Source organism: Mustela erminea, chromosome 11 (assembly GCF_009829155.1).
Source record: "Mustela erminea isolate mMusErm1 chromosome 11, mMusErm1.Pri, whole genome shotgun sequence".
In the NCBI taxonomy this organism is placed as follows: Eukaryota; Metazoa; Chordata; class Mammalia; order Carnivora; family Mustelidae; genus Mustela; species Mustela erminea.
The window spans coordinates 44,600,031-44,625,051 of NC_045624.1; the positions used below are offsets into that span (position 1 = coordinate 44,600,031).

Below are 25,021 nucleotides of genomic sequence, written 5' to 3' on the forward strand. Positions count from 1 at the left end.
GGTAGCTCCTGCATGTAATGATAAGATCTTGCCAGCTGCCCTAGCCATCCCTCAATACCAAAGTGTAAGTTGACTTAGTCTCAAAACCAACTTGGCACTCAAGCCAGTGTTTCTCTACCTGGGTACACGTTAGAGTCACTGGACATGACCAACATACTGATGGCTTAGGTTCCATCTTAAAATGCTGGATTGCTTCAGAGACTCCTGGGGGCAGGAGTCAGTAAACGTTAAAGCTTTTCAGGTGATCTGAGGTGCAGCCAGGGTTGAGAACTGCAGGTGGAAGCAAACAGCTTCGGGCTGGATAAAGGGCAACAAAACCATGTGGTTTATCTTTTTCCTATGGACATAGGTTCCTCTGGGGGCCTGGAAATGCTGACGGGGTCATCTGTCTATCTTAGGTAGTGGTTTGGTACATGCAGTGTCACCTCAGTTCCTTCTAGGTAGCTTCTCAGTTTCTGTGCTCGCTGCTCTGTGAAGTGAAAATATGGTACCAGGGGAGCCTGGGTGGCTCAGTCCATTAAGTGTTTGCTTTCACTTCAGGTCATGATCCCAGGGTCCTGGGATTGAACCCTGCATCAGGCTCCTTGCTCAGCGGGGACTCTGCTTTTCCCTCTTCCTCTGCCCCTCCTCCCCCTGTTTGTGCTCTCTCTCTCTCTCTATCAAATAAATAAATAAAAACTTAAAAAAAAAAAAAGAAAATATGGAATCAGTGGATTATTTAGCATTCTCATTTTTGAGGTGAAATCCTTAGAGAGCCAGCATCTTTTAAAATATAGATGATGGATTTCATTATTGTAGTGTTTTTAAAAATGTTTTTTATTTATTTGTCAAGGAGAGAGAGCAGAGCGAGTGAGAGAGAACCTGAATGGGGGAGGGAAGAGAGAGAGACACAGACTAACCACTGAGCAGGGAGCCCAATGCTGACGTGGGGCTCGATCCCAGGACCCAGGATCATGACCTGATCTGAAGGCAGGTGCTCAACTGACTGAACCACCCACGTGCCCATCATTATTGTTGTTTTAATATAAAATACACCTTGAAGAGTTTAAGAGTAGACAACAGTACATCTAATACGCCTAGTATATGAGTGATTTTCTGGCTGGGTTAATGTTGCTAAATTGTATTGCTACAAAAGGAAGAGATACCGAGCTCTGTGGCCTCAGTATAATGCTGTTTGTGTCTTGAGGAGACAGATGAATTCCCTAACTGGGAAAGTATGACGCTGCTGAATTTTCCTGGCAGTTGCAAACCTTCCAGGGGGGGATGGAAAGCAAGAGCAAGGCAGCACCTACTATGTGCCCATACCATGTTGACGGCTCCACACGCGTGATTCCTTTCCTTCTCATCACAGCTCTCTGCGGTGAGACTTCTCAGCTCTGTTCTCTACGCGGGAAACTGAAATCGTGTGCCCGCAGCATAGAGGGGGTAGAGACAGAACTGATTCTGGCCCCTTTCAAGGATGGGGGCGGCTGCAATCAGGGATGTAAAAACACCGAAAACTATAGAGGACGAGACCCTGCTGCTGGTCTCCTTAAACAGCAGAGCCTTGGGTTTCTAAAAGGTTGTTATGTTTCACTTCCATTTTTTTAAGCATCTCATGGGAAGCCTAGATAATGAACAAGAACCAAGTCTGTTTTTCTGTTGAAACAAATTAGTATCTTCCACTCACCCCTTAAGGGAAAGACCAGCTTGGAAAGCCAGTTTAGCCAAATGCTAGAGGTTTAAAGGGAATGCTTCTGCCTTGGCAATGCGATGAACCCTTCCTGATTCAGTCCTCTGTGAAGCTGATGCTAACATTGAATGGAGACTTTTGGCTGATTTTGTATTTTCTCATGAGCTCACCTTCAAAATGTCACTAATTCATGCCAAATTAGCTAATGTGGCTGATCTGGCCAGAATCAGACATAAGCCTGGTTTGGAATTCCAGATAATCTGAAAAGATATCCCAGAAAGAAGCTAGAAAGAGTCCAGAAGGGAGACAAATCCAGAGACATAGAGAAACATCAGGCAGATTATCTCAAACTGAGCAACACTTAACTTGCAGCCCAAAATCAGTCCTGCAAGAAATGTCAGTGCCTGTCCGAGAAGTCTTTGGCATCTCTCTGTTCAGGGTTTAGTCCCTCTTTATCCACCGGGACATGATCACTATTACGATGACGATCTTGAGAGAATTCATCATGGACCGAAGGCATTCTTTATGCCAGACACTGTAGGAAATCCTTGACACAGCCAGTCTGGCTGAGTCATCCCAGCAGTCCTGCAAGATAGACAGCACTGGTACACCCGGGCTACAGAGGAGAAATGTGGAGCTTACAGGTGAAGTGACCTGCCAGGAAAAAACAACAACAACAACAACAACAACTACAAAAACAGGAATGGTAGAAGCAGGCTTTAAAACTAGATTTCCGCCTGCAAAGGTCTCACTCTTATCTTACTCCTCAGTCAGACATCGGGAACGTGCTCTTTGGTCTTATTTTTTCCTTTCCCACAAGTGAGATATATTTAGAAAACAATGGTTCATCTCAGGGTTGGCTGTTCTTGGTGCGGGTCTTACAATCCTCAAATGATAGCACCAAAGTTGCTGTCTCCAACAAAAGAATGCCTTTTCATTCCTCAGTGCTTTTGTCTTCCTGGTAGACCCGAAAAGAAGAACAAAATATGGTGGGCAGGAGGGGGTGGGGGAGAGCATAATTGTGAAGACCACATGTAACCTTAACAGATTCATGTAAGACTTCTCCCCACCCCAGGCAGTTTGTTGTGATCAAACTACAGCAGCAACATTAGCTAGCTCTCCACAGTTTTCACAACACTTTCAGTGTGTGCAAAACATTGGTACTATTGTTTTTTGTGAAGATAAGGAAGGAGACATTTGGAGAGACCAAAACAGTAGCTCTCAACCTCACACGGTGAGATTATCTGAAGAGCTTTAAAAACTCCTGAGGTCTCAGACAAACCTGCATAGATTCTGCATTCATTGATCTGGGGTACGACCTGAGTATCGGGATTTTTAAAAGCTCCCTATGTGGTTATCACATGCGGCCTGGGTAAGGACCACCAGTTAAGCACCTACCCAAGATCCTGGAGCTCTGCTTGGCTTGACTGCTCATCAACAGTCGTGACTTTTGGAATTCCTGTTAACATTCCAACCTGGCCTAAGTGAAGGGAGAGATAAAAGCAGTTACTCAAGAGACCTTTATATAATTCCTTCCTGAGCTATGACCACAAATTCTATTAAGTGTGTGTCTGTTGAGGGAGATGATTTGCTTTTGCTTTGGGGGAAGTGTGACTGTAGCTACTAACGAGCATGTTCAAGAATCCTGTCTGTTACACAGATTATATACTCAAACACTGAGAGTAGAAATGAGGTACTATTTTGACTCTCATAACTTAACATGGTAATTATTAAAACTTACTCTGAACCTCAGTGCAAAGTTGCTTTAAATATTGGGTGAAAGCTCTGAAGTTGAGCCGCCTGGGCGTGAATCCAGAATCCAGAATCCAGACTTCCTGCATATCAGTTGTGTAGGCTTTGGCACGTTCCTTAAGTTCTCTAAGCCCCAGTTTTCCTTGCCCCAAAAGGGGGTGATAACAGCACTTGCTTCATAGGATTGTAGAGAAGATTCACATTAAATTCTTAGCATTGTGCCTAGTAAACAATGTGTTGTCTTATGTCATAACTATCTTAACGGCGGTGAATCCCGACACGAAAATGCCAAGTTTGGTTCTTTCATCATTCCGTCCTTGATGGAGCTGATGTTAGCATTCCTATCCCTTGCAATTCAAAACTCGTGAATGATTTTTGTGCATTTTTATAAGAACTTTCCATAAGGCAGATACTGCAAGTAGACCTGCTTTTAGAAATGAAATGCATGGCAGTGGGATTTTATTCCTCATGTAAAACAACATTTCAGAGGCAACAAATGATTACTTTTGTGTGTGTGTGTGTGTGTGTGTGTGTGAATGCGGGTAGAAAAAGTCTAGAATGGAAATGTTTTCTTCCCCCAAAGGTGGTATCATGATATTATCTTTGAAAGGGCAGAAAACATATGTCCAACACTTTTTATTTTAAGAAGGTGCTAATATTCAAATTTATTCAGAAATTAAGAGCAGACCAAGTTGCTGCCCTCAGAAGTAGGGTTCTGCAACAGAGATTCAGAAATTCTCCAGATGGAGTTGCTGCTGCTGCATGAGAGATTGGGGAAGATCCCCATGAAGTCAGAGAGGATGGAAAGAACAGAGACAGATCCTCACACAGACTGTTACTAAACTCACGGAGACTAGGCAGGACAGACAGTAGGTGAGGACTGGTGATAGTTCTGTGCGGCCTGCTTTCACTTAGTACAAAACAACAAGGTGTGCTGAAGTAAGGATTTCTGATAGTATATGATATGACACTGTAAGATAAGGATGAGGAATTAGGCCAGTCTTTTCTGCTGGACACTGGGAGATATCCCTGTAAAGGAGTTCCCTAAGCTAATAAAATGGAGAAAAACCACATGCTGTTGGCTTCTCTCCAGGATTCCTAACACACATCTCCACTATTTAGGTGCCTGAGAGGTCCTGCCATGAAGATAGTAGTTTATCTTTTGACTAAGGAACCTCCCTGTCCCCCAACAATACCTATCACACTCACAACTTCATTGAAGGGTATTTGAGAAACACTTTAAAAACCCTCTTTTACATTGCAATACCGGAACTATCAACTATATTAATTTGATTTAGGACTAATCTCAATCTAGTTTCTGAAGAATAATTCTATACACTCGTCTCCCACACCACAAGAAAAGTGACCATCAAGCAAAATGGTCTCAAAGACCTCTCAAAGAGGCGGAGAGGGAAAAACAGATAGATTGGCGGTGGCGGAGGAAAGGGAGAAGATCATACACACTTTTGGGAGAACTGTGGTGTTCACGAGAAAGATGATTTAAACAAACGAGGATTAAAACTCCTCAAAGAGCATTGCTTTTATGAAAAACAAATACTGTATGTAATTGTGAAATAAAGGATGGTGATGTATCGATTTTTGTCTTGCACTTTTCTTTTCCTAAGTAATTTGAAAGTAATATAGATAATGACTCCCAAATCCAGGGTCTGTGCAATGATGATATGTACCTTTGTCAAACCTTCCTTAGCTAATTAGACAGCTTCCAGCAAGTACATTGCTTTAAGAGATGAGAGCAGATTTTGTGACTATGTCCCCAAGATTTAAAAAAAAAAAAAAATGGTCTAACTTGCTAATAATCAAGCATATGGAGAGATGGGATTCTATGCCCAGTTTGGTTCTTCTTCTCTACCGCCAGAGAAGGAGAGGTGGATTTTGACAATACTGCTTGGGTTCAGGTGTGAGACGTGTGTAGTCGTCGAAAGCAGAAGGATCCGATCCTCTTCCAGTATCTTGGGAATAGCCAGTAGACAAATGAAAGAGCCCTAGGAGGCCAGGCCAGCACCCCAGAACAAAGGTCTCCACGAAATTCAAGATGGTGTCCTTATCCCCGGTTCTCCTGTTTTGCTCTGTCATCAAATCACATACCCCCGCAGACCGGAAAGGCAATCAATGCCTATAAAACAGCACTGTATGAATTTTTTTTTTTTTCCAACATTTTGAGTAAGGGCGACAGCAGGCATATAAGTATTTCCACAATCTTGGTGGGAAGCCGATCTCTATCAGCAGGTTCAACTCTATTTGCAGTGACTCTGGTGGCAAGGGGAGTTTTTGTTCAGACAATCAGAATGCCAGCAAACGGTAACTGCTCCTTCATGCTGAGAAGTGGGAAATTCAATAATGCTTTGGCTGGGTTCATGCTGAGTAGCTAAAATAGAATGAATATGGAGAGGGACTGTGACTTGAAGAGCAGTAAATCAGCTAGCCCAGACGTTTGCAACAAGCAGCTTTTAATCTGAAGTCTCTCTTGTTTCTACCCCATTATCCAGGGTAACAGGGCTGTTTTTGTACTTGTTCCTAGAGTGCTTTGTGCTGTTTACTGTAAAACTCAGAATTAAGTGCTCTGAGGTCTGTAAAAAAACAAAACAAAACACCTCTCTTTTCTTCTGCGTGCATATTATGTCACTACCAGAACATTTGCTGCTAGTCTTTACTACGAGTTAGCCTAACTGAGAAGGCAAAGTTGGTGTGGGTGTTACGGCAGTAATAGTGTCCCTTATTAGACCTGAACACTTTTTTCTTCTGTAAGCGAAGTGACAAGTCTCAGTGGGGGGGTCACTAGAATGGAAGTCCCAGGACGGCAGGGATTTTGGTCTGTTTTCTTCACTGTTCTGTCAGCAACACATAAGTGCTCTACGCAGTCCACGAATGACCATTAGTCTACAGACGGGGAAAAGTCTAGTCAGCTCTGAGCTCTCTGAGACATCTTGTACTAAATCTCCAAGTGACCTCAGGTTTGCTGGCTTTTTGTTACATACGATCTTGCAGAATAGCTCTGACGTATGATTCAATGGAAGAAATTTTTAGCAGTATGTTTCTTTTTCAGAAGTCGCATCAGCAAAACCTGATCCACATAGAGAAATTAGAAAATGGAAACAACCAACCAAAAACCATGTTTAAACTCCTCAGAGATAACCACTGCTATGATGTAACTGTATGATCTTCTGGATTTTCTTATGCACATATTGATACATGCTGTAATGAGATTAGATTATATTTATTGCCTTTTTGATTTAACAGGATTACACGAGCATCTATTTTTATTAACAAACATCTGTAGTATCGGAGTAGTGTATTTTAAGAAGGTACCAGAACTTAACCAACCCCTATGACTGTACATTTAAGTTGTTTCTGATCTTTTGCTTGACCATATTGGAAGAGAGTTGTGCAACTGGTTTTCACATGAGTAACCTTTTGTGTCATGGATCTGTCCCCCAGTCTGAGCCTTCAAGCTGACCCACCTGTGTATTACCTTTCTTTGCCCACCCTGTGTTGTTAGAATCACTTCACCTTGAACAAGTGTTTGAGGAAATGACTCAGCACCAGCTCTGTCCTTCAAACCTTTTATCTAATTACTCTACCTCATCAGTTTGCGATGATCATTTAACCTGCTTTTCCCTTTATTCATTCTAACACTGTCTCACTGACAATGCTCTCCAGGAGGACCAAGAAGGGGAAGAGATGGTGCCAGTGGTGGGGGGCAGAGCACAAGGGGCACTGGGAAGAGGGATCAGTTAACACTTTATGTCTTTATGTGGCCTGACTGCTTGTTTCTTTTTATCACTGAATAATATCCCATTGTATAGATGTTCTACAATGTGTTTATGCAATTAACTATTGAAGGAATTCCTGGCTTATGGTTTTGGGCAATTAGGAATAAACTTCTATAAAACTCATGTACCGGTTTTTATGTGGACATCAGTTTTCAAATCAGCTGGGTAAATACCTAGTAGCATAACTGTTGGATCGTGTGGTAAAACCATGATCGGCTTCCTAAGAGACTGTCGAAGTATCTTCCAAAGTGACTGTAATACTTGACATCCTTCCAGTGAGGATGGGAATGGTGTCGCTCCTTGTCGTCCCCAGTGACGGGTGTCACCCACTCTGGTTTGGATTTTATCCGTCCCGGTAGGTGTGTCGTGTCTATCATTGCTGTTTTAATCTGCAGCCATGGCTTTCTGGCTGTGTGCATCTCTTCCTCAGCGAGGAGTTGGTTCAGATCGTTTGCTCCTTTGTAAATTGGGTTGTTGATTTCTCTTTACTGAATTTTAAGAGTTTTAAAAAATATTTTGGAGACAAGACTTTTATATATGTGTTTGGCAAATACTTCTCAGTGCTGTCTTTTTTTTTTAAAAATCACTTCTGGATCATGTGCCACTTTGCAGCCCTAAAAGCTCACATCTGGTGCTAAATGCTGGTCCGTCCTATGGCTCTGCTCGCCTGTTTGCTTTGCTAGTCCCAAAAGTGATCCCACCGTTCCCTCGCACTTCCTTCCTTCCATCCCACTCATGGTCAGAAAACATTCCTCTTCCAGGATCCTCGTTGTCTCTCTCGAGGAATTTGTCTGTCTTTATTTTAAGTAAATGACCGAGGTGAGAATGTGTTTATTCATCTTTCTGTAGTGAGAGCCCCAGTGAGGGTCCCACTTGTCTGTTTCCTGCTTTGAAAGGAAACAGGTCTGGGGAGAGCCAGTGGCCCCTGGTGTTTAGGTGGTGCCACGTCATTAGTAAGGCTAATGGTTGTCTGTCTTCCTTTGCATGGCCGCCAGTCATCAAGGCTCCTCTGCGCCATTTTAAACGCCCTGCTTACGCATCTAGCTCCTACGCACCTTCAGTCCCAAAGAAAACCGATGACCATCCTGCGAGGTACAAGATGCTGGATCAGAGGATCAAAATGAAAAAGATTCAGAATATCTCCCATAACTGGAACAGAAAGTAGGTCACGGGGAAGAGAGGGAGTGAAGGAGAGGCCCATCCTCTGCCTGTCGGCTCTCACCAGCCAGAGTGGGATACGCTTCCAAGACCCTTGGAGGCTTTGGGGGCTGGTGCTTTTGTAGTCAACTCCAGCGAGGCAAAGTGAAGGCCATGTGTGACTCTCCCCTTTGTCATTTTGTTATGGACCCATCCATCACTGGATCTGGGAGTCAACACAGACTCCAGCAGTAAGGGGGTAGTCTCATACGGCTTTTATTTGTATGGGTCTTTCAAAATCTAAATCAGACCCCACTTAAAATGATGTATCCTCTGTAGAAAATTCCTCCCACTGACACTTCTTTTATCCCTAGAAGTTGACTTGCCCTGGTAAGAATATTGTTAAAATAATCATCATATTTAAGAACTGCACTTTTGGGGTGCCTGGGTGGCTCAGTCGGTTAAAGCCTTTGCCTTCGGCTCAGGTCATGATCCCAGGGTCCTGGGATCAAGCCCCACATGGGGCTCTCTGCTCAGTGGGGAGCCTGCCCCCCCACCCTCTGCCTGCCTCTCTGTCTACTTGTGAGCTCTCTCTGTCAAATAAATAAATAAAATCTTAAAAAAATGCATTTTTAAAAACAGCTTTTCCAATTTTAAACACAATAGGAAAGGATGTTTTTAGAAGTACATTCCTTAAATACGGTGACTATGACAATATTTGAAATTCAGGCAAATGTGTAACTTTCAAAGTAAACCCATTAAAATTAAAAGTTCTGTTTCTGAATGTGACAATCACAGAGGGATAAGAAGACTGATGAACAGTTGAGTTCATGGAGAATTCTGAACTGAGGCTCCACAAAACAGATACAAGTCAAAAATAAAGACCCTTGCTTTGGTTGTCATTGGATGCTTCTTGCCCGGTGGCCTCATTTTGTACCTTTAGAGTCGTGAGAGTTTGCAGAAGACACATTTTGGCTCTACTTCTTCTAATTTGTTACTTTCACTTACAGTTGACGATGCTAGAAATCAATGGGATGCCCATGCCTCAGAGACTCCAGGTTTGAGATCTGCCCCAGGAGATGTCCCTTTGGTCTTGTGGGCCTGGGGCAGGAGGGTGGAAATTCCTGAACCTAATTTGAATCCCTTCCTTGCAGATTTTTGTCCATTAATTGGACAAGTTGGAGATACCTCTAAGTTAAATTCCAGATCAGTTTCCCAGCAGACCCTATAGCTGTGGCCCTTGGGGATCTCAGTTGCTCTCACAGGTCTTGCTGGAACGGAAGTCGATAACTCACCTCTCTTCACTGTGGCATTTTTAGCTCTTCAGAATCTCTCCTGGACTTTTCACTTTGGGACTAAAATCACACAAAATGGTAAGGAAACATCCAAGGCCAGAAATAGTTTTTGATCCCTTCAGAAATGCTCTGGTGCGGTGGAAAACTTTAGGTTTACTGTCCAGCGGGCCTCATCGCCAGTCCTGTCCTGTCTCTAACTAGCTGCATTTCTTCAGTCTAATGGCATAATCTTTAAAAGCCTAAGTTTGCTTAACTAGAAAGTGGGCATATACCCACGACCTTTTGTGGTGAAGACTGAGGATAACATAGGTTTGGATTGTTATCGCTGAACTCAGTGAGTGACCGGAGCACAACCAGTGTGACGAGGAGCCTTCCACGTCCAGAAAGGACTCTCAGGCACCCCTGCAAAGAAAGCTGTGCACGGACGGTCCCAGCATCTGCGGTCTGATTCTAAAGGGTTTCGTGTGCTCTCCTTCCCCCTCTTGCCCCAGCTCCCTTCCCCAAACCTCAGTTATGCAAGCTGAGCCAGCTCCAGAGTTTAGGGCCCACCATGCTACTGAACAATTTACTTACAACATGCTTGACGATAGTATTTCAGGGAATTTAATTACTCTACCAAAAGAAAAATCACTGTGACTTTTGGTTAGGAAAGCAATTGCAATTCTTAACTCCTGGCCCGGTGCCGGAGCTAAAGGATCCTTCTGTGGGCTCTTCCTCCTGAAGTAGTTTAGCTCTGCAGGTAATTCCTCCCTGTTTGTCTCCAGATGCCTCCATGCTTGCTTCACAGAGCCATGTAGGCACACAGGGAAACTGCCCACGGGTAGCGGCCTCCTGGCGACCCAGTGCATCATCAGTGATGTTCCTCAAATCTCCCCCATTTCTTTCAGTCTTAGGCATTGAGACATCAAGATGACTGTGCTTTCTCCACTGTGCTTCTTGACATTAGAAGCCATGATCCTAGGGACGAAGGTTGGCTTGTTCTGTATGTGTTTATCCCCAGATGCTGTTTTTCAGCTTTGGCTAATATGTTGATGGAACAAATGTACAGCTATTGGGATTCTGCTCTGCTTGTAAAATGCCTACCATGTTATTTGCATGATGGATTGTATAGACATGCCAGATTATATTCTTATAGCAAATAAAAAGATGCTTTTAAAGGACTTTCTTGTATGAGTCGCCTTTTTCTTCTCCAGGATTCTGGGATTCATTTGGAAAGAGTTAGATTTTCTCTATGCCTGGCACGATTCAGTCCTGAATATCTCGTCAGGATGAATGACACAACAAGCTTCTCAGTCGGCTTCTTGATTGTATAGGTGGTAGGTGTTTTTAAAACCACCTTGTCCCTATACCGCAAACCCAAATCGATTACTTTGTTAGTAGGAGTTACCCATAATACCAGCTAGTCTGTAGGTAAACACCTGTGTGATTAACTCAGTTTCTGTCATTCCAGGCGAAGCTATGTAGTTGGAAAGAACTGATATTCTGAGGCTAGAAAAACCTACCATTAAATCTTGGCCCCCTTTTGTTTGCTCTGGGAGCTCCAGCAAGTTTTGGAATTCCTCTGAACTTCAGTTTCCTCGGCCATAAACTGCGAGCAGTAATAGCCCCTGACTCGGCACAGCGCAGGGCTGAGAATACGGTGAGGGCATCAATAAACAGCCGCTACTATGTCTTGGAGAAAGAGTAGAGTGTAGTAAAAAGAAGTCCGGCTTTTGAGTTTGCGAGCCAAGTCCCTTACTAGTTCTGTGGCCTCAAGTACATTGGTTAGATTCTGTATCTTCATTAAAAAGAAGTTAATAATTTATCCAATAATTTGATTAACAATAGCCACCTGGCTGTTCTCCCAGGTACCGATTTCTGCCTCACGCTGCACTTCAGTCTTTAATGTGCATTTCAGCATTGGGTTGGAAATCTGACATCCCGGCCCTCAGCTCTGCCTTCGCCTGTGTTTCCCCGCACCCTTGGAGTTCATGGGCTTCCATCTTTTATCTGTTATGGCTCCTTCTCACTCTCGTGTTCCACATCTCTGCACCCTTGACCACCACTGGCACCTTACTCATAGAGCTCTGTCCTTCATTTGTTCCCGTTCACCCCATCTCATCTGCCACACCGAATCCCTTATTTTTTCCAAATTTCCACCAACACCAGCCTATGGCATACAACAGACGTTGCCCGAATGATGGCACAACAGGACAACTACATAAATTAAAAATCCAACAACAATATCAGCTAGTCTCGGATTTCTCATGGTCATGTCTTCCTTAGACACCGATTTCCCTGTGTCTTCTTGGATCTCTCCTTCTACGAAGACCTCTCTCCCCTCTTGAACTTTAAATTCCTGTGAATGTGCAGAGCAGTGCATCTCTTACTCCCGACACCACACAAGCTCAAGGCATTTTTTAAAGCTTATGAACTCACTCTGCTGCACAAAGGGCATTTACTCTGGGCCCTGCTCCTATAAGCACAGAGAACTGACAGAAGCTTCAAATGGTATTTTTTTTTTCTTTGTAATATAATCCAATTCTTAGGCAGGCCCAGTCCCTGTAAGAAAAGGGCAGTATAAATTGTTCTCTCCATCTTCCCACCACACCTCTGCCAAGAAAAAGTCTACGAGTGTTCTGGAGGCTTTGGCCAGGGGGAGAAGAGGGAGCATTGGGGTTTTTTGTTTGTTTGTTTTTTGTTTTTCCATCTGGTGGTAATACTAGTTTCACATGGGTAGGGCAGTGACCATCACTCTAGGTGCTCAGAGAACGCTCATTTCTTTCTCTTCCTACCTCTTTCTACCCCAAGCCAGTTAAGCCTTCCCAGGAACCCATCCACTGAGATTTTGAACTAGGGAAGGCCCTCCAGCACTCTTATTGTTATGATTTCTAATTCCTGTGAGGTAGAGGGGAAAAGTGGAGATGGTTGATAACCCCTATTTTGAAGTACAGGATTTCCATAAAGATCCATGTTCTTGGAACACTCAGGGGGCTCAGTCAGTAAAGCATCTACCTTTGGCTCAGGTCATGATCCTAGGTTTCTGGGATCGAGTCCCACATCAGTTTCCTTCCTCAGAGGGGAGTCTGCTTCTCCCTCTGCCTCTGCCTGCCGCTCCCCCTGCTTGTGCTCTCTGTCTCTGACAAATAAATAAATAAAATCTTTAAAAAAAAATTCCACGTTCCTAAGACAGATGGAAGGCCCCATATTTACCTGTGAAGTTTGAATTTATTTCCTCATTGACTGCCAACTTCACTTGATCAATTACACTCTCTTTGATCCATTTCCAATCTGAAAAAAAAAAAAAAAACTATTGGGCTGACATCTTGATTTATTGGGAATCTGTCAAGTTAGATGTGAGGATTTGTTAGGACTGGGAGTTTCGTGTGGGTGAAGGATTAATGATTTGGCTCCAGGTCCAGGGAAAGGCCAGGAGGGCCAGAGAAGGTTCTGCAGTATGGTAGATGTAGGTAGTAGCCTTTCCTGGTGGTAAGTTTAAAGACTAATTTAGGAGATTTATGAGCATTCATTGTGCTTTTTTTTATATTTAAAGAACATGAAAACTGCTATTGGGGACTAGCAAGTGATAGTAACTACAGAATACTGTATTCAATTGTGTATTTTAATATTCAGCTTGGATTCTCTGTGCATGTTCTATGGCATGCTTTGTTTTGTACACTTGAGGAAGAGCTCCAGCTGACCCGTGCTTATAGAGGCACCTTGCCTAGAAACCAGCCATTATGGAAACAATTCATTTATGATTATTGCCCTTTTAGTATCTCTTATGACTCACTGGGTAAAAAAGATTCCACACTTTAAGGCACAATAGTAAAAGGATATTAAGTAAATGTAACAGAGACAAATATCCAATGACAGCTGCTAAAAACTAAAATTATGTAACACTGTTCTAGCCCAATAGATTAAAATTTAGTTAATATTTTTTGAGAACCCACTAAGACCCAACCACTTTAATATGTACTAATATATTTAAATTTTTTAAATGATTTTATTTATTTATTTATTTGAAAGAGAGAGAGAAAGAACGAGAGCATACATGCATTTGTGCAAAAGCCAGGCATGGGGGTGGGGAGAACAGAGGGAGAGGGAGAGAGAGAATCCCAAGCAGATTCCATGCTGAGCTCAGAGGTTGATGATGCAGGGCTCGATCTCCTAACTCTGAGATCAAGACCTGAGCCGAAACCAAGAGTCGGACGTTCAAGCTCAACTGGCTGAGCCACCTAGGTGCCCCATAATATAGTTAAAACTTGTGTGGGAGTATATATTGTTTCCACATGCTGTGTTGCTTGCACATTTGATGTACCTCTTTGCTGAACCTGCTAGTCTTATGCATCTTCTATCACTTGGCATGCTCTCATATGGCTCCAACACAGAAGCCAGGAGCAGCAAACATAGCACAATCATTCCCAAACCAGATTGGTGGTATCCCTCTCCAACTTGGACCAGTATTGTGCCCTTTGTTGAAACTTTGTCATGAAGCTTTGCCAGGAGAAGCCCCACAACTGAGCTAACTTGACCACGCACACACGTGTAGCTCAGTCTTTCATGGACCAGCACTCACTGAATGCATCTTCCTCACCTCCCATCAATTAACCCAAGTGGATGGCCCCTTCCTCCACTTCCTGCTTCCTCTTCCCCGTCCTCTCAACTAGAGCATTAAGAAAACACAATCCATGGGGAAAACGCATTCCTTAGTTATTTGGCTTCCATCCCCTGTGGATATCTGACTCTATGCCAACCTTTTATTTGTCCCTGATGTCTTAGAGAAAGACATATTTCTTTTCCTCTTTAAGACCAGCTCCCACTACCAAACCGTATCCCTTTTCTACTGGCCAAATAGGCTTACATTTGATTCTCATGTAGAAAACCAGCAATGAAATTCAACAATCAAGTGGATAGGTATCCAAACGGCCGAAGGACAATGACATTTCCACAGGCTTGTTCCCTTTGAATTTTTGAAGCTTTTCACATTGCTGCCTGCACCACTTCATCTAGAAGCTCTCTTCCATTCTCCTGTGAGCACTGCACTCTCCTGATTTGTCTTCGTCTCTTTACTTCACGGCTGGACTAGCAGCTAACCACTTCTCTTTCTCAGAGGACTTTTCCCAAGATCATGCCATCACACTTCTCAGCTTTATTCCCATAAATTGTATCTTTTCTCAGGATTTTAAGGACCAACTCCTTCTGCATGACTTCCAACTCTACAGATCTGTCGTTATTGCTCCTCAAACCCACACAAGCATTCCCAACTTCCTGTTGGACTTCCTCATCTGAATGTTCTGTAAACCTCACTTTCAAACTCTTCTCCAGCTCCCACAGTGTGCTCATCCGGATGTCTGTATTTCTGTTATTGCTCCTCCCATTTTTTTAGCCACCCATTCTCAAAGTCATTTATCTTCTTTATTTCTCCAAATCAGTTTCCACATTTTGTCACTGATACTTCTCTGGAATTCTGCTACCAGCTCCAGATCTCTTCGTTAGGAAGTATGGAATTTCATAGCAAGAAAGGATACTCCCTCCCACGTTAGACACCTCCAAGCTCCAGAAAAACCAACTTCCGATGACCAATGGTAGAGGCTCTGTCAAGAAACACATGAAGAACAAGTCTCTGCCAGTGTGCGTCTTCCCCAGTGGGAGAAGGGTACCCACTGCTGTCTCATCCACAAGGCTCTTCACAGACTGAGGTTCAGCACCTGTCCACGAGGGCTGACAAGTTTGCAGAGAGCTCTGCCCAGTATCCTGTACAAGATCTCCCTTGCCCTCTTCCTCCCCGGCCACACTCAGAGGTCCGATGAATGCCAAAACGTTCAAATTCAAACATTCTAGGACCTAAAGTCATGCAGGTATCACTGGGTGATTCTGTTTAATGAATGAATATATGGAGAAGGTATTAATTGGGCCTTTTCCAGAAGACAAAGGTCCTTATGAAATGACACCCATCACCAGCAGCACTATTTGATACCCCTCACTTTCACTTGGAACTACTTCCTGACTGAACCAGGCCCGCTCTCATGTATGTTCACATCACTCTTTTTATGCACTTTCTTCCAGATCTTATGAAAATCTTACTTATTCAAGACCCAACAGAAAATTTCATCTTCTCTGGGCCATATGCTCTGATCCCTTTGACTAGAATTGGTCTTTTGCCTCGGTTATCCCTCAGAATGCTCTATTTCGCTTCTTAATGACACTTGAGGGGTTCTGCCTCAAAGCACACAAATCTTCATTCTTTTTTACTATATTATCATCTTTAGGAGAGCAGAGACCACCCTCCCCACGCCACTTTCTCATATTTGTGTTTGCAAGCAACACAGTGGTTCATATAGAATACGTCCTCAAAATTGTGATGGCTGAAGATGGCACCAAACCAGAGTAAGGCAGAGTTAGAAAATGTGTCAATATGTGACTAACACATTACCACGCCTCCTCTAGTCACTTACGACACACATTACTAATCAATCAATGTACCTTTTCCCATCAAGTCCAGACAGAGCCTGAAAAGGTTTCCCAACACAGAGCTCCATGAAATTGGTTCAAATGTATTGGAGTTTCTATTCTGTTAAAATCAATGTATTGTCCATGGATGAAGATATAACCCCGTTTCGCTTTTACTCTAATTCTCTGCTGATTCAATATCGCTTTATGTTTCAAAATCTCAGTTGATTCAGAAAAAGAAGTGTATGTTTAAAGATTGAAGTAACATTATACTTTTCTAAAAAAACAAAACAAAACAAAAACAAAAACAAAAACCAAAAAACAAAAACCTACTTGGTTGCTCCTATGTGTCTCCGTTTCTTCAGACTCAAAATTCCTGGAGTAGAATGGAATACCGCTCTAGACCCTGGAGTCTCACCCTTAAAAGTAGGTCGTTCACGTAGGCCCTTCTGTCCCACAAACACTGACCCATGGGGGTCCCACAAGACCCAGAGTTTTGGAAACAAATATCAGAGTGCGATCTCATCATTTCCTAAAATAGGCTAAAAATGCCTGGGGCGGTGGTGTTGCATTGGACAACACAGTTGTGTTTTCAGTCAACAGTCTTCCACCTGAAGAGAATGTGAATGTTAATAAGCCAAATGCAACGTGTCACTGAAAGGGCATGCCGCCTTGCCCATTTCTGATGATGGGGCTGAAGCCGCGATGAGCTGGTGGCACAAGGCTGTGGGTGAGGAATCCTAGGGGTTTAGTTTTGTGGCCTGGAGTTAGGGACCGAATCGCACTCACTTCTTGTGCTGTGCTGCCACCTGGCGGCATCTAGAGGCGCGAGCTGTTTGCTGTTTGACCATTTCATGGGGATGGTTTTTAGGGGGATGAATGTTGAATCTTGGATTCGAAAGAGCAGGCAGGTTGCAGAGAATACCATGCTCGCTCTGATAACGCTGCTACACTTCTGTACAGGTGGAGTCTACTGTCAAACACAGCGCAAAGGTTCTTGAATAGTTTTATTGTTGAAATTATATATATGAATATAAAACTATATATTAAATATAAATATAAATGAGAAGGATCCTTATCCTATGAAGAAAATATAGTTGGGGGAAATATTGGAAAACAAATTATAGAAATCCTGATAAATATAATAAAGACAGAATTCTAGGGGTACCTGGGTGGCTTAGTTGGTTGGGCGTCTTGACTTCAGCTCTGGTCCTGGTCCCGGGATCGAGCCCCACCTCAGGCCTCTCTGCTCAGTGCGGAGTCTGCTTCTCCCTTTCACTCTCCTTCTGTGCTATCTCTCTCTCAAATAAATAAAATCTTTTTTAAAAACTAAAGACAGAACTCTAAATAAAAGACAATGTCCACGACATTTTGTATAGGAGAATAAATAACCCTTTTATTTCTAACACCATTTAATTATATTGCCATTACAGCACCTTGAATTTCTATTGATTATCCCTAGTATGCTCGCAGGCTGCCACAACCTCAGTTTTGAAGTCCTTTCCCTATCTTTGCTGGAGAAGCTGTGAAAGTTAATATTCAATTGCCCAGTTTTCTTTTTCATTTAAGGGTGGCCAGGTGACACAGTTTTTGCTAATGAGATATAAAGCTATCTCTTCCAATTCTTCTTGCCTGGAATACTGACTTTAACCTGGATATACGGCAGCCATTTTAGGTCCATGAGGCAATGATGAGCATGGAAACGAAACCCAGCATGTTAACTGGAGGGGAGCAGAAAGACAGAAAAAGCTGTGTCCCCGATTACATCACTGAACCACTACACCATCCCTTGGAACTTAACTGCTGTGTGATAATAATAAACTATTTCTTTGAGTTACTGTTACGTTCCCATTTCTTTTGCTACGTTTGAGGCCTATTCTTAACTAAATAAAAGACCCTGCTTCCCTGAAGTTTCATTAAATATTTGTTTTACTTTTTTGCAGGACAGAATGTGTGTGTGTGTGTGTGTGTGTGTCCAGAGCTGATACAATCTTTTTGCTTCAGTTGTTGACACCATTGAAAACACAAGCTGCCTTTTTTGCTTTTATTCCCTTTGCCTTCTTCATCTTATTTGCTTGTGGGAGAGCAGTTGCAGGCATCTGATGGGTAGAGAGGAATGAAAAAACTGAAGGTTAGGTAGGGGAGGGGAGGGGACAGTGCAGAACAGAAAGCATACACCTGGTAAAATGCAAAGAGGCGCACAATCCCGGAGCACAGTGACCAGTGGAGAGGCTGGCGTGAGAGGAAGTTCTCTGATGAGCCAGGGCTGATCACGTCGTGCTCCTAGAAGCATATGAAGATTGTGGACGTGATTCTGAAGATAAGAGGAAGGTTTAAAATTTCTTTTACCACAGTTCCAGTGGGATAAAGTTCTTATTTTACAAAGACCACCGTCGCTGGAGAATGGAGAATAGCCTAGAAAGGGTCAAGAGAGAAAACCGGGAAGCTAATAAAGAGACCATAGGAGTGGGGAGGAATCGAGGCCAGGCTAGGAATGGTGTTGGAAACAGCAAGGTAGGTCGAGTTGATTCTAACTTGAAATTAGGACCAACAGACAAGGGCTGGGGTGTTGAGGGAGGAGTGTCTACACGAGTGAGGGCAGATGAAGGCAGCGGTCTCCGAAATGGATGTGCATGAGGGCAGGATGGAAGGGAGAGGTAAAGAGGAAGCATCGAGAGACAGAATGGAAACTGGTTATTCCATTAAGACACACAATTAGGAGTTTGATTTGCTGGTTGGGAGCTTAGAAGAAGGTTTGCGCTAGAGCTGGATATTCCCCATCGCATAATCTTGAAATGTTCATGGTCTACTTGGTCTTCCCCCAGTGATACTTAGCATTACGTTGGATGGTATAGATGGGTTCTGTGACATTAAGCTTCAAGAATGTGGGAAGCAAAGATCTTAGTTAGGGTCAATGCTGGGTTTCAGTGAAGGAAGATTGGGGAGTGTGATTTGAATTCAGTTATAATATAATCCTAAAGTCCTGATTCATAAGAAATTTGTAATTTTGTGGTTGTGGTGGTGGTTTAAGATTTCTTTATTAATTTGAGAGGGGGACAGAGCAAGCACTTGAGCTCAGGAGCAGGGGCGGGAGGTAGGGAGAAGCAGACTCTCCACGAGCAGGGAGCCTGATGTGGGATTCAATTCCAGGACCCTGGGGTCATGAACTGAGCTGAAGTCAGATGTTTGACCGACTGAGCCACCCAGGCACCCAAGAAATCTGTAGTTACTAAAAGAACAGAAATGGCAGAGTCTAGACAGCGATCATCAAATAAGACCTTAGGAAGATGTTGGCTTATTGGTTGATGTTAACAACCGATTGATAGCAGCCAAGCAGACGGCCTTAGGGTTTTTCCTGAGCAAACAGAAGTCCTGTGAGATGTTTGTTCCTTGTTGGTTTTCAGTGGAATACGTAGGATGTAGGCTCTCATTGTCCTCGAATATATACATGCCCCATGCTGCTTTCATTTTCTTTATTCGTGCCTCTTTTTCCTGGCTTGGAGCACCATTCATCCATTGTTTTATTGGACAATATTGATTGAATCCCTTCACTGTGCTGTGTTCTGGGGCTATGCAACCTTGGCGGAGTGGCAGTCCTCAGTCCCCATGGAGCTCTCATCCAGTGGGTGGGTAGCTTTATGAACAAACCCTACCAAACAGTGTGATGCATGAGAGCTGGGCTCCAGCTGTGAATAAAGTGTTTCCGGAACAGAAAGAGTTGTTAACTCCAGGGAATGCTTTGGGAAGCGAACGGGGCACGGATGACCTGCCTGCCACCTTCCTCCCCGCCTGCTCTGCAGCCAGTTCCCGCCCCAGATCCTTTTCACTCCAGTTGTACTGAATTCTTTATCTCCCGCTCAGTCCCTTTCTTCTTGGCCCTTTGCTAAGCCACATACCGGGGGGATATGGGCACGACTGCCCAGGAGGGAGAGAAGCCGTCGCTGGATGAAGGTTGCTGTAAAGACAGTCCCCTGGTTAGGAGAATCTAAAAGATGAAAATGAATAGAAATAACTGAAGATAAACCAGAAGCTAAAAATTAAAAATAAGGTATAAAGGGACGCCTGGGTGGCTCAGTGGGTTAAGCCTCTGCCTTCGGCTCAGGTCGTGATCTCAGGGTCCTGGGATCGAGCCCCGTATGGGGCTCTCTGCTCAGTGGGGAGCCTGCTTCCCCCTCTCTCTCTGCCTGCTGCTCTGCTTACTTGTGATCTCTGTCTGTATCAAATAAATTAAAAAAAAAATCTAAAAAAAAAAGATATGAAGTAGTTAAAAACAAGAAATGAAGTAGTTAAAAACAGAGTAGAATAAAACTGAAGGAAAAATGAAAGAAGAGTTTAAGAGTCCAAAAAAAAGAGTCCTTATTAATAAAAGAGTGAGAAAACTAATAATACTGAAAATAATTGGATGTATTTAGGTTTAGAGCAGAAAAGGTTAAACTTAAAAATATAATACATATTATATAGCCCTAAAAATGTACAATTTTGATGGAAATGTGTTTCTTAATGAGACAATAAATCTATTTTTCTTCATTAGATTATGACCCCATTGATAAATATTATCTATTGCTGAAATGATATACTCTCATTTTTAGCATTGAGACAATGTTTGAGAAAACTGGTTCACATAAATAAAGATGTGGAAATAGACGAAGTTTTATTGAAGTTCTTAAATCTTCGAACTTCATGTGCATAATGTGCCAAAAATAAACACTGGTAATCTAGCACCAAATAATTATTCTGATAGTTTAAATAGGTCCTATTTCAACTTTATTGCCAGTGAAATAGTGAAGATGACACGATTTGGAAAGATCTATAAGCCAGGCATTAGAGTGACTCACCTGCTCAATTTTTTCAGGTGCACCAAAAAGTTTTACCCAGACTCTGAAAAGACAGGCAGGGCTAAGTAGAGAGAAGTAGGTAAGGGCGCCATGATGAGGCTCTCAAAAATCCCCAAAATGAGGTGTAAGAAAACCTGGAATGCACCAGACCACCCTGCCCTAAGTGTCTGAGGGGGGAGTCTTATTTATGACAGTCTCCTGTGGTCAACAGAAAATAACCAGACCCTAAAAAGAAGGAAGCCATTAAAGATGTTATCACTAGTCCTTAATTAGTGGTGTTGCTAGTAGAGAAGTCAAAAAGATTTAAGTTTCCTTGTTAACTTTCTGTAAAAGACCAACCCTATAAGTCCTCAGTGCCAACCCTGTTGGGACCCCTCTCAGTCCTGAGAGTTTTTCCCCTGTAGCCTCACCTAATAAACTTCTATTGCTTTACTCACTCTGCTTTGCGCACGAGATTCATTCTCCGACTCTGTTTGACAAGAACCTAGTTCTTCTGCTTTAACTCCTCCATTAAGAGTCTACATGTTAGTCAATCACCACTCGGGAAAACAGAAACCCTCATATTATATGGCTTCGTCAATATTATTCTTTTCTTTGGGTAATCAGAGCGTGGGGTGGTGGGTGACTTCTTTGCCCATATCCCCCCAAAGAAAGGGAGTTCCCTAAAGCAACAGGAAGGGAGTTCGCCTGTCTCATTGGGACCCTTCAGAGCAAAATGCTCAAGACAGAAGGCTTTGCTTAGCACTTTGATGGGTCTTCCACGGCTGCCTGACCTTCTGTGGCGAGCCTTCCCTTCGCAGACTGAGATGGAAAATGGACACCCATGCAAACATGCAGACCAGACCAGTTCTCAGGCGGCTCAGTTTTAGGGATGAGAGTAAAGTTAAAAGTTGGGAAAAGAAGTCATGTAGAATGTCCCGTGTCCATGTGCCACTTGGGAAACCTTTGTGCTGCACATGGAGGGGCACGTCCGGTTCGAGGACTGCTGTTTGAAACTCTCAGCTGGGGCCTGCTTGGTTACTTTTGGGTGAGGATAGTAATTCTAGGATTTTACACATTTTCCTGGAGGAGGGGAGATGAGGGGCGCTGAGGCAGACAGTTTGCCAAACTGGTTTTCTTTTCTTCTGGCCACCTGCTAGACTTTGTTTCTCGGAATCCTTTGCAATCACGTGGGCCGTGTGACTCATTTCTGGCCAATAGAACGCAGGGAAGTGATGCCTACATCTCCAGCTCGTTCCCAAAATCTTCTGCACAATTCTTAACAATTTCTCTGTGGCCTTATCAGCTGCTGGATGCAGTGGGTGGTGCGGTGGAGGGTGCTGAGGCTAGGGGTGAGTGGAACCTTGAGATGGAAGGTGCCTGAGTGAGCACAGGGGAGAGTGTCCTCCTCTTCTCCCCCAGTCCTCCTGCAGGGCCACCAACCCACACTGCCCTGTGGTGTGACTGGAAGCCATGCTTTCCTGTAATAACCCACAGAGACGTGGGGCTCTTTATTTCAGAACTTGGCACCCCCTCAACAATCAATGTTTACTTTCAAATTTCTGCAAACTGTGTATTCAAAACTATGCAAAGCTTTACTTTCTTTTATAGCATATGGATTCTGGCTGGTGATAAATTGATCTACATGCCTTATTGCTGTATTTGCACTTTAGGTTTTTTATTTTGGGTCAGATGGAAAGGGCAAACCTGCTGGTCTCTAGATTACTGAATCTGCTTATTTCTAAAATACCTCTGGAGTTCTTTTATGGTTTTTGATATTTTATTTCACTCCCTATCATTAATAGGATAAAGTTTATTTACATCCAAAGACTTTACAAAAGGAAGGCATATCAGGTACATACACACACATATCTATATTCATGTAAGGATATATTTTTTCTCTAATTTTTGTGGATGGTACTGTAAGTAAAGAATATGCTTTTAATGTTGTTGAATTCATGGTGACTTTTTCTAGTTACACATTTTTTTTCAAATAATGCTTTCTAAAAGTTGAAGTTTTTTCATATGAAAATGAAACATTTCTAAGACTAATATGGATTGAGGGAGATGGGGCACAGATGGGGGACTGGAAGAAAAACTCCAGTCCAATGAGAAAGCACCTACTAGGTTTTCAGGCTTTATAATCTCTTTATTTAACCTATATAATAGTCCGCTGAGGCAAGCCAGACTTAAAACTCCTGTCCATTTCTCTCCTTATTAATGATGACCAAAATCAGAGTATTTTGGAATAGTTATTGCAGAAAAAATAGATACATGTTTAGGTTTTAGACTTATTATTCTAAGGTATGAAGTCTTTGGAGTGGAGATGATATTTCATATGTGAGAAAATGAATTCAGACTATTATTTGGGAAAAGTCAGTTTGAACTACTGAAAAGCTAAAATTTTTTTAACAGCTAAATTCTTGGTTCTAGGTTTCAAAAGTTATAGTTTTATTATATAGGAATATAAAGAGACCAAACTTGGTTAACGGTGGTAATGTTCGTTAATTTTTTCCTGCAGCTAAGGTAGAATCAGACGAGTTGTTATAATGAACAAATAATTTGTAACTAGAACATCACCTGCACTAAGTGGCCCCTTCTTTTTTTTTTTTTTTTTTGTAAACACCATACCCAACATGGGGCTTAAACTCAGGGCCTCATAATCAAGAGTCACATACTCTGTCCACTGAGCCAGCCTGGTGCCCCTAAGTGGCTACTTTTAAAGAGCCCCAAGGCTGGCCCTGTCCTGCCTGGCCTCTTGCATCTTTTCATACCATTGTCCACACTTTGCCATGTTCCATTTCTTCACAGGGCTTTCCTCCATATAACTATTTTCATTATGTAGAATGTCATCCTGGTTCAATCCCACTCACACCACACACACACACACACACACACACACACACACGTGCACCCATTCTCTTAATTCTGTGACATTTTAATTTCTAATTAAAAATTTTTACAAAGCCGAAGTAAGTCTCAACCTATCTAAAGGATCACAAGAATCTCTGAATATGCAGGTTCCAAATCCGCATTTGCTGGGTATTGAAGACACTCACGTTTGCCGGGCAACTGCAATGTGAACTTCTTCCAGCAGGTGGCGGTGGTGTGTAGGAAGAAAAGAAGCACTCCGCGACAAGGGTCTTCAGGATAGCCGAGAAGAGGCTGGCTGGAAACCTTCTCTTTGAGTCTGCAATCATGTATTGGGCTCCTCTACTTTTCAGGCACCGCCCTAAGTGTGCAGTGGATCCAGTAGGAGCGAGGCAGGGTCACCCAGCCTGAGGACCGCACAGTCTTAGGGGAGAATGTGCCCTTGTGTATCAGGCAGGCCATTCATTCCTGCCGCTTTTGGAAAACAACTCAAAACCAAATCCCACACCTTGTGCACTGCTGGTGGGAATGTAAAATGGTACAGCTGCCGTGTACAGTAGAGTAGCTCCTCAAGAAATTAAAAATAAAATAACTATATGATCCAGTTCCACTTCTGGGTATATACTTTAAAGAATCAAAAGCAGGAAGCAACCCAAGAGTCTGTAGACAGGACAGATAAGCGAACTGTGGTATAGCCACATAATGGACTTTTATTCAGCCTTAAAAAAGCAGGAAATTCTGCCACAAGCGACAGCATGAATGAACCTTGAGGACATTATGCTAAGGGACACAAGCCAGTTCCAAAAAGATGAGAATTGTATGATGGCGTTGGTATGAAGTACTGCAGAGAGTCAAGTCATCAAATTCAGGAGACAGACAGGAAGAATGGCGGTTGCCAAAGGCTGGGGGAGGGGGAATGAGGAGTTATGACTTAATGGGTATAGAATTTCAGTTTAACAAGATGAGGAGAGTTTGGAGGTGGACGCTGGTGACGACTGCACAACGCAAGACCACCGAACTGTATGTTTAAAAATGGTTAAAATGGTAACTGTGTGTATTTTATCACACACACACACACACATCCCTCCACAGCAAGTCCTCTGCCCCCAAATGCCTGCAGCATTTGCCATCATTGTAAGGACACAACGAAATTCCTAAGGCAAACCTATACACATTTCCCGGAAGCACCCCTCAGTATAAGACCTGTAAAGTGTGTATTTGTAATGGCTTGGCTATTGTAATAGATGTGATCATCGA

General features: G+C 43.0%; 1 protein-coding gene across 8 annotated transcripts in view; it reads left to right on the plus strand.

Annotated features, from left to right (window-relative positions):
* Positions 1-8,815, plus strand: part of PDE1C (phosphodiesterase 1C) — a 582,509-nt gene extending 573,694 nt beyond the window's left edge. For 6 of the 8 annotated variants that reach the window (XM_032304736.1, XM_032304735.1, XM_032304737.1 and 3 more), the window contains one exon: positions 8,211-8,814. In XM_032304736.1, the coding sequence (XP_032160627.1) occupies positions 8,211-8,380 (170 nt within the window). In that variant the 3' untranslated portion in view covers positions 8,381-8,814. Of the gene's footprint in view, positions 1-8,210 lie in introns of all 8 variants that reach the window. The other 2 variants (XM_032304733.1, XM_032304734.1) reach the window with 1 other exon arrangement.
* Positions 8,816-25,021: the final 16,206 nt, after the last annotated feature.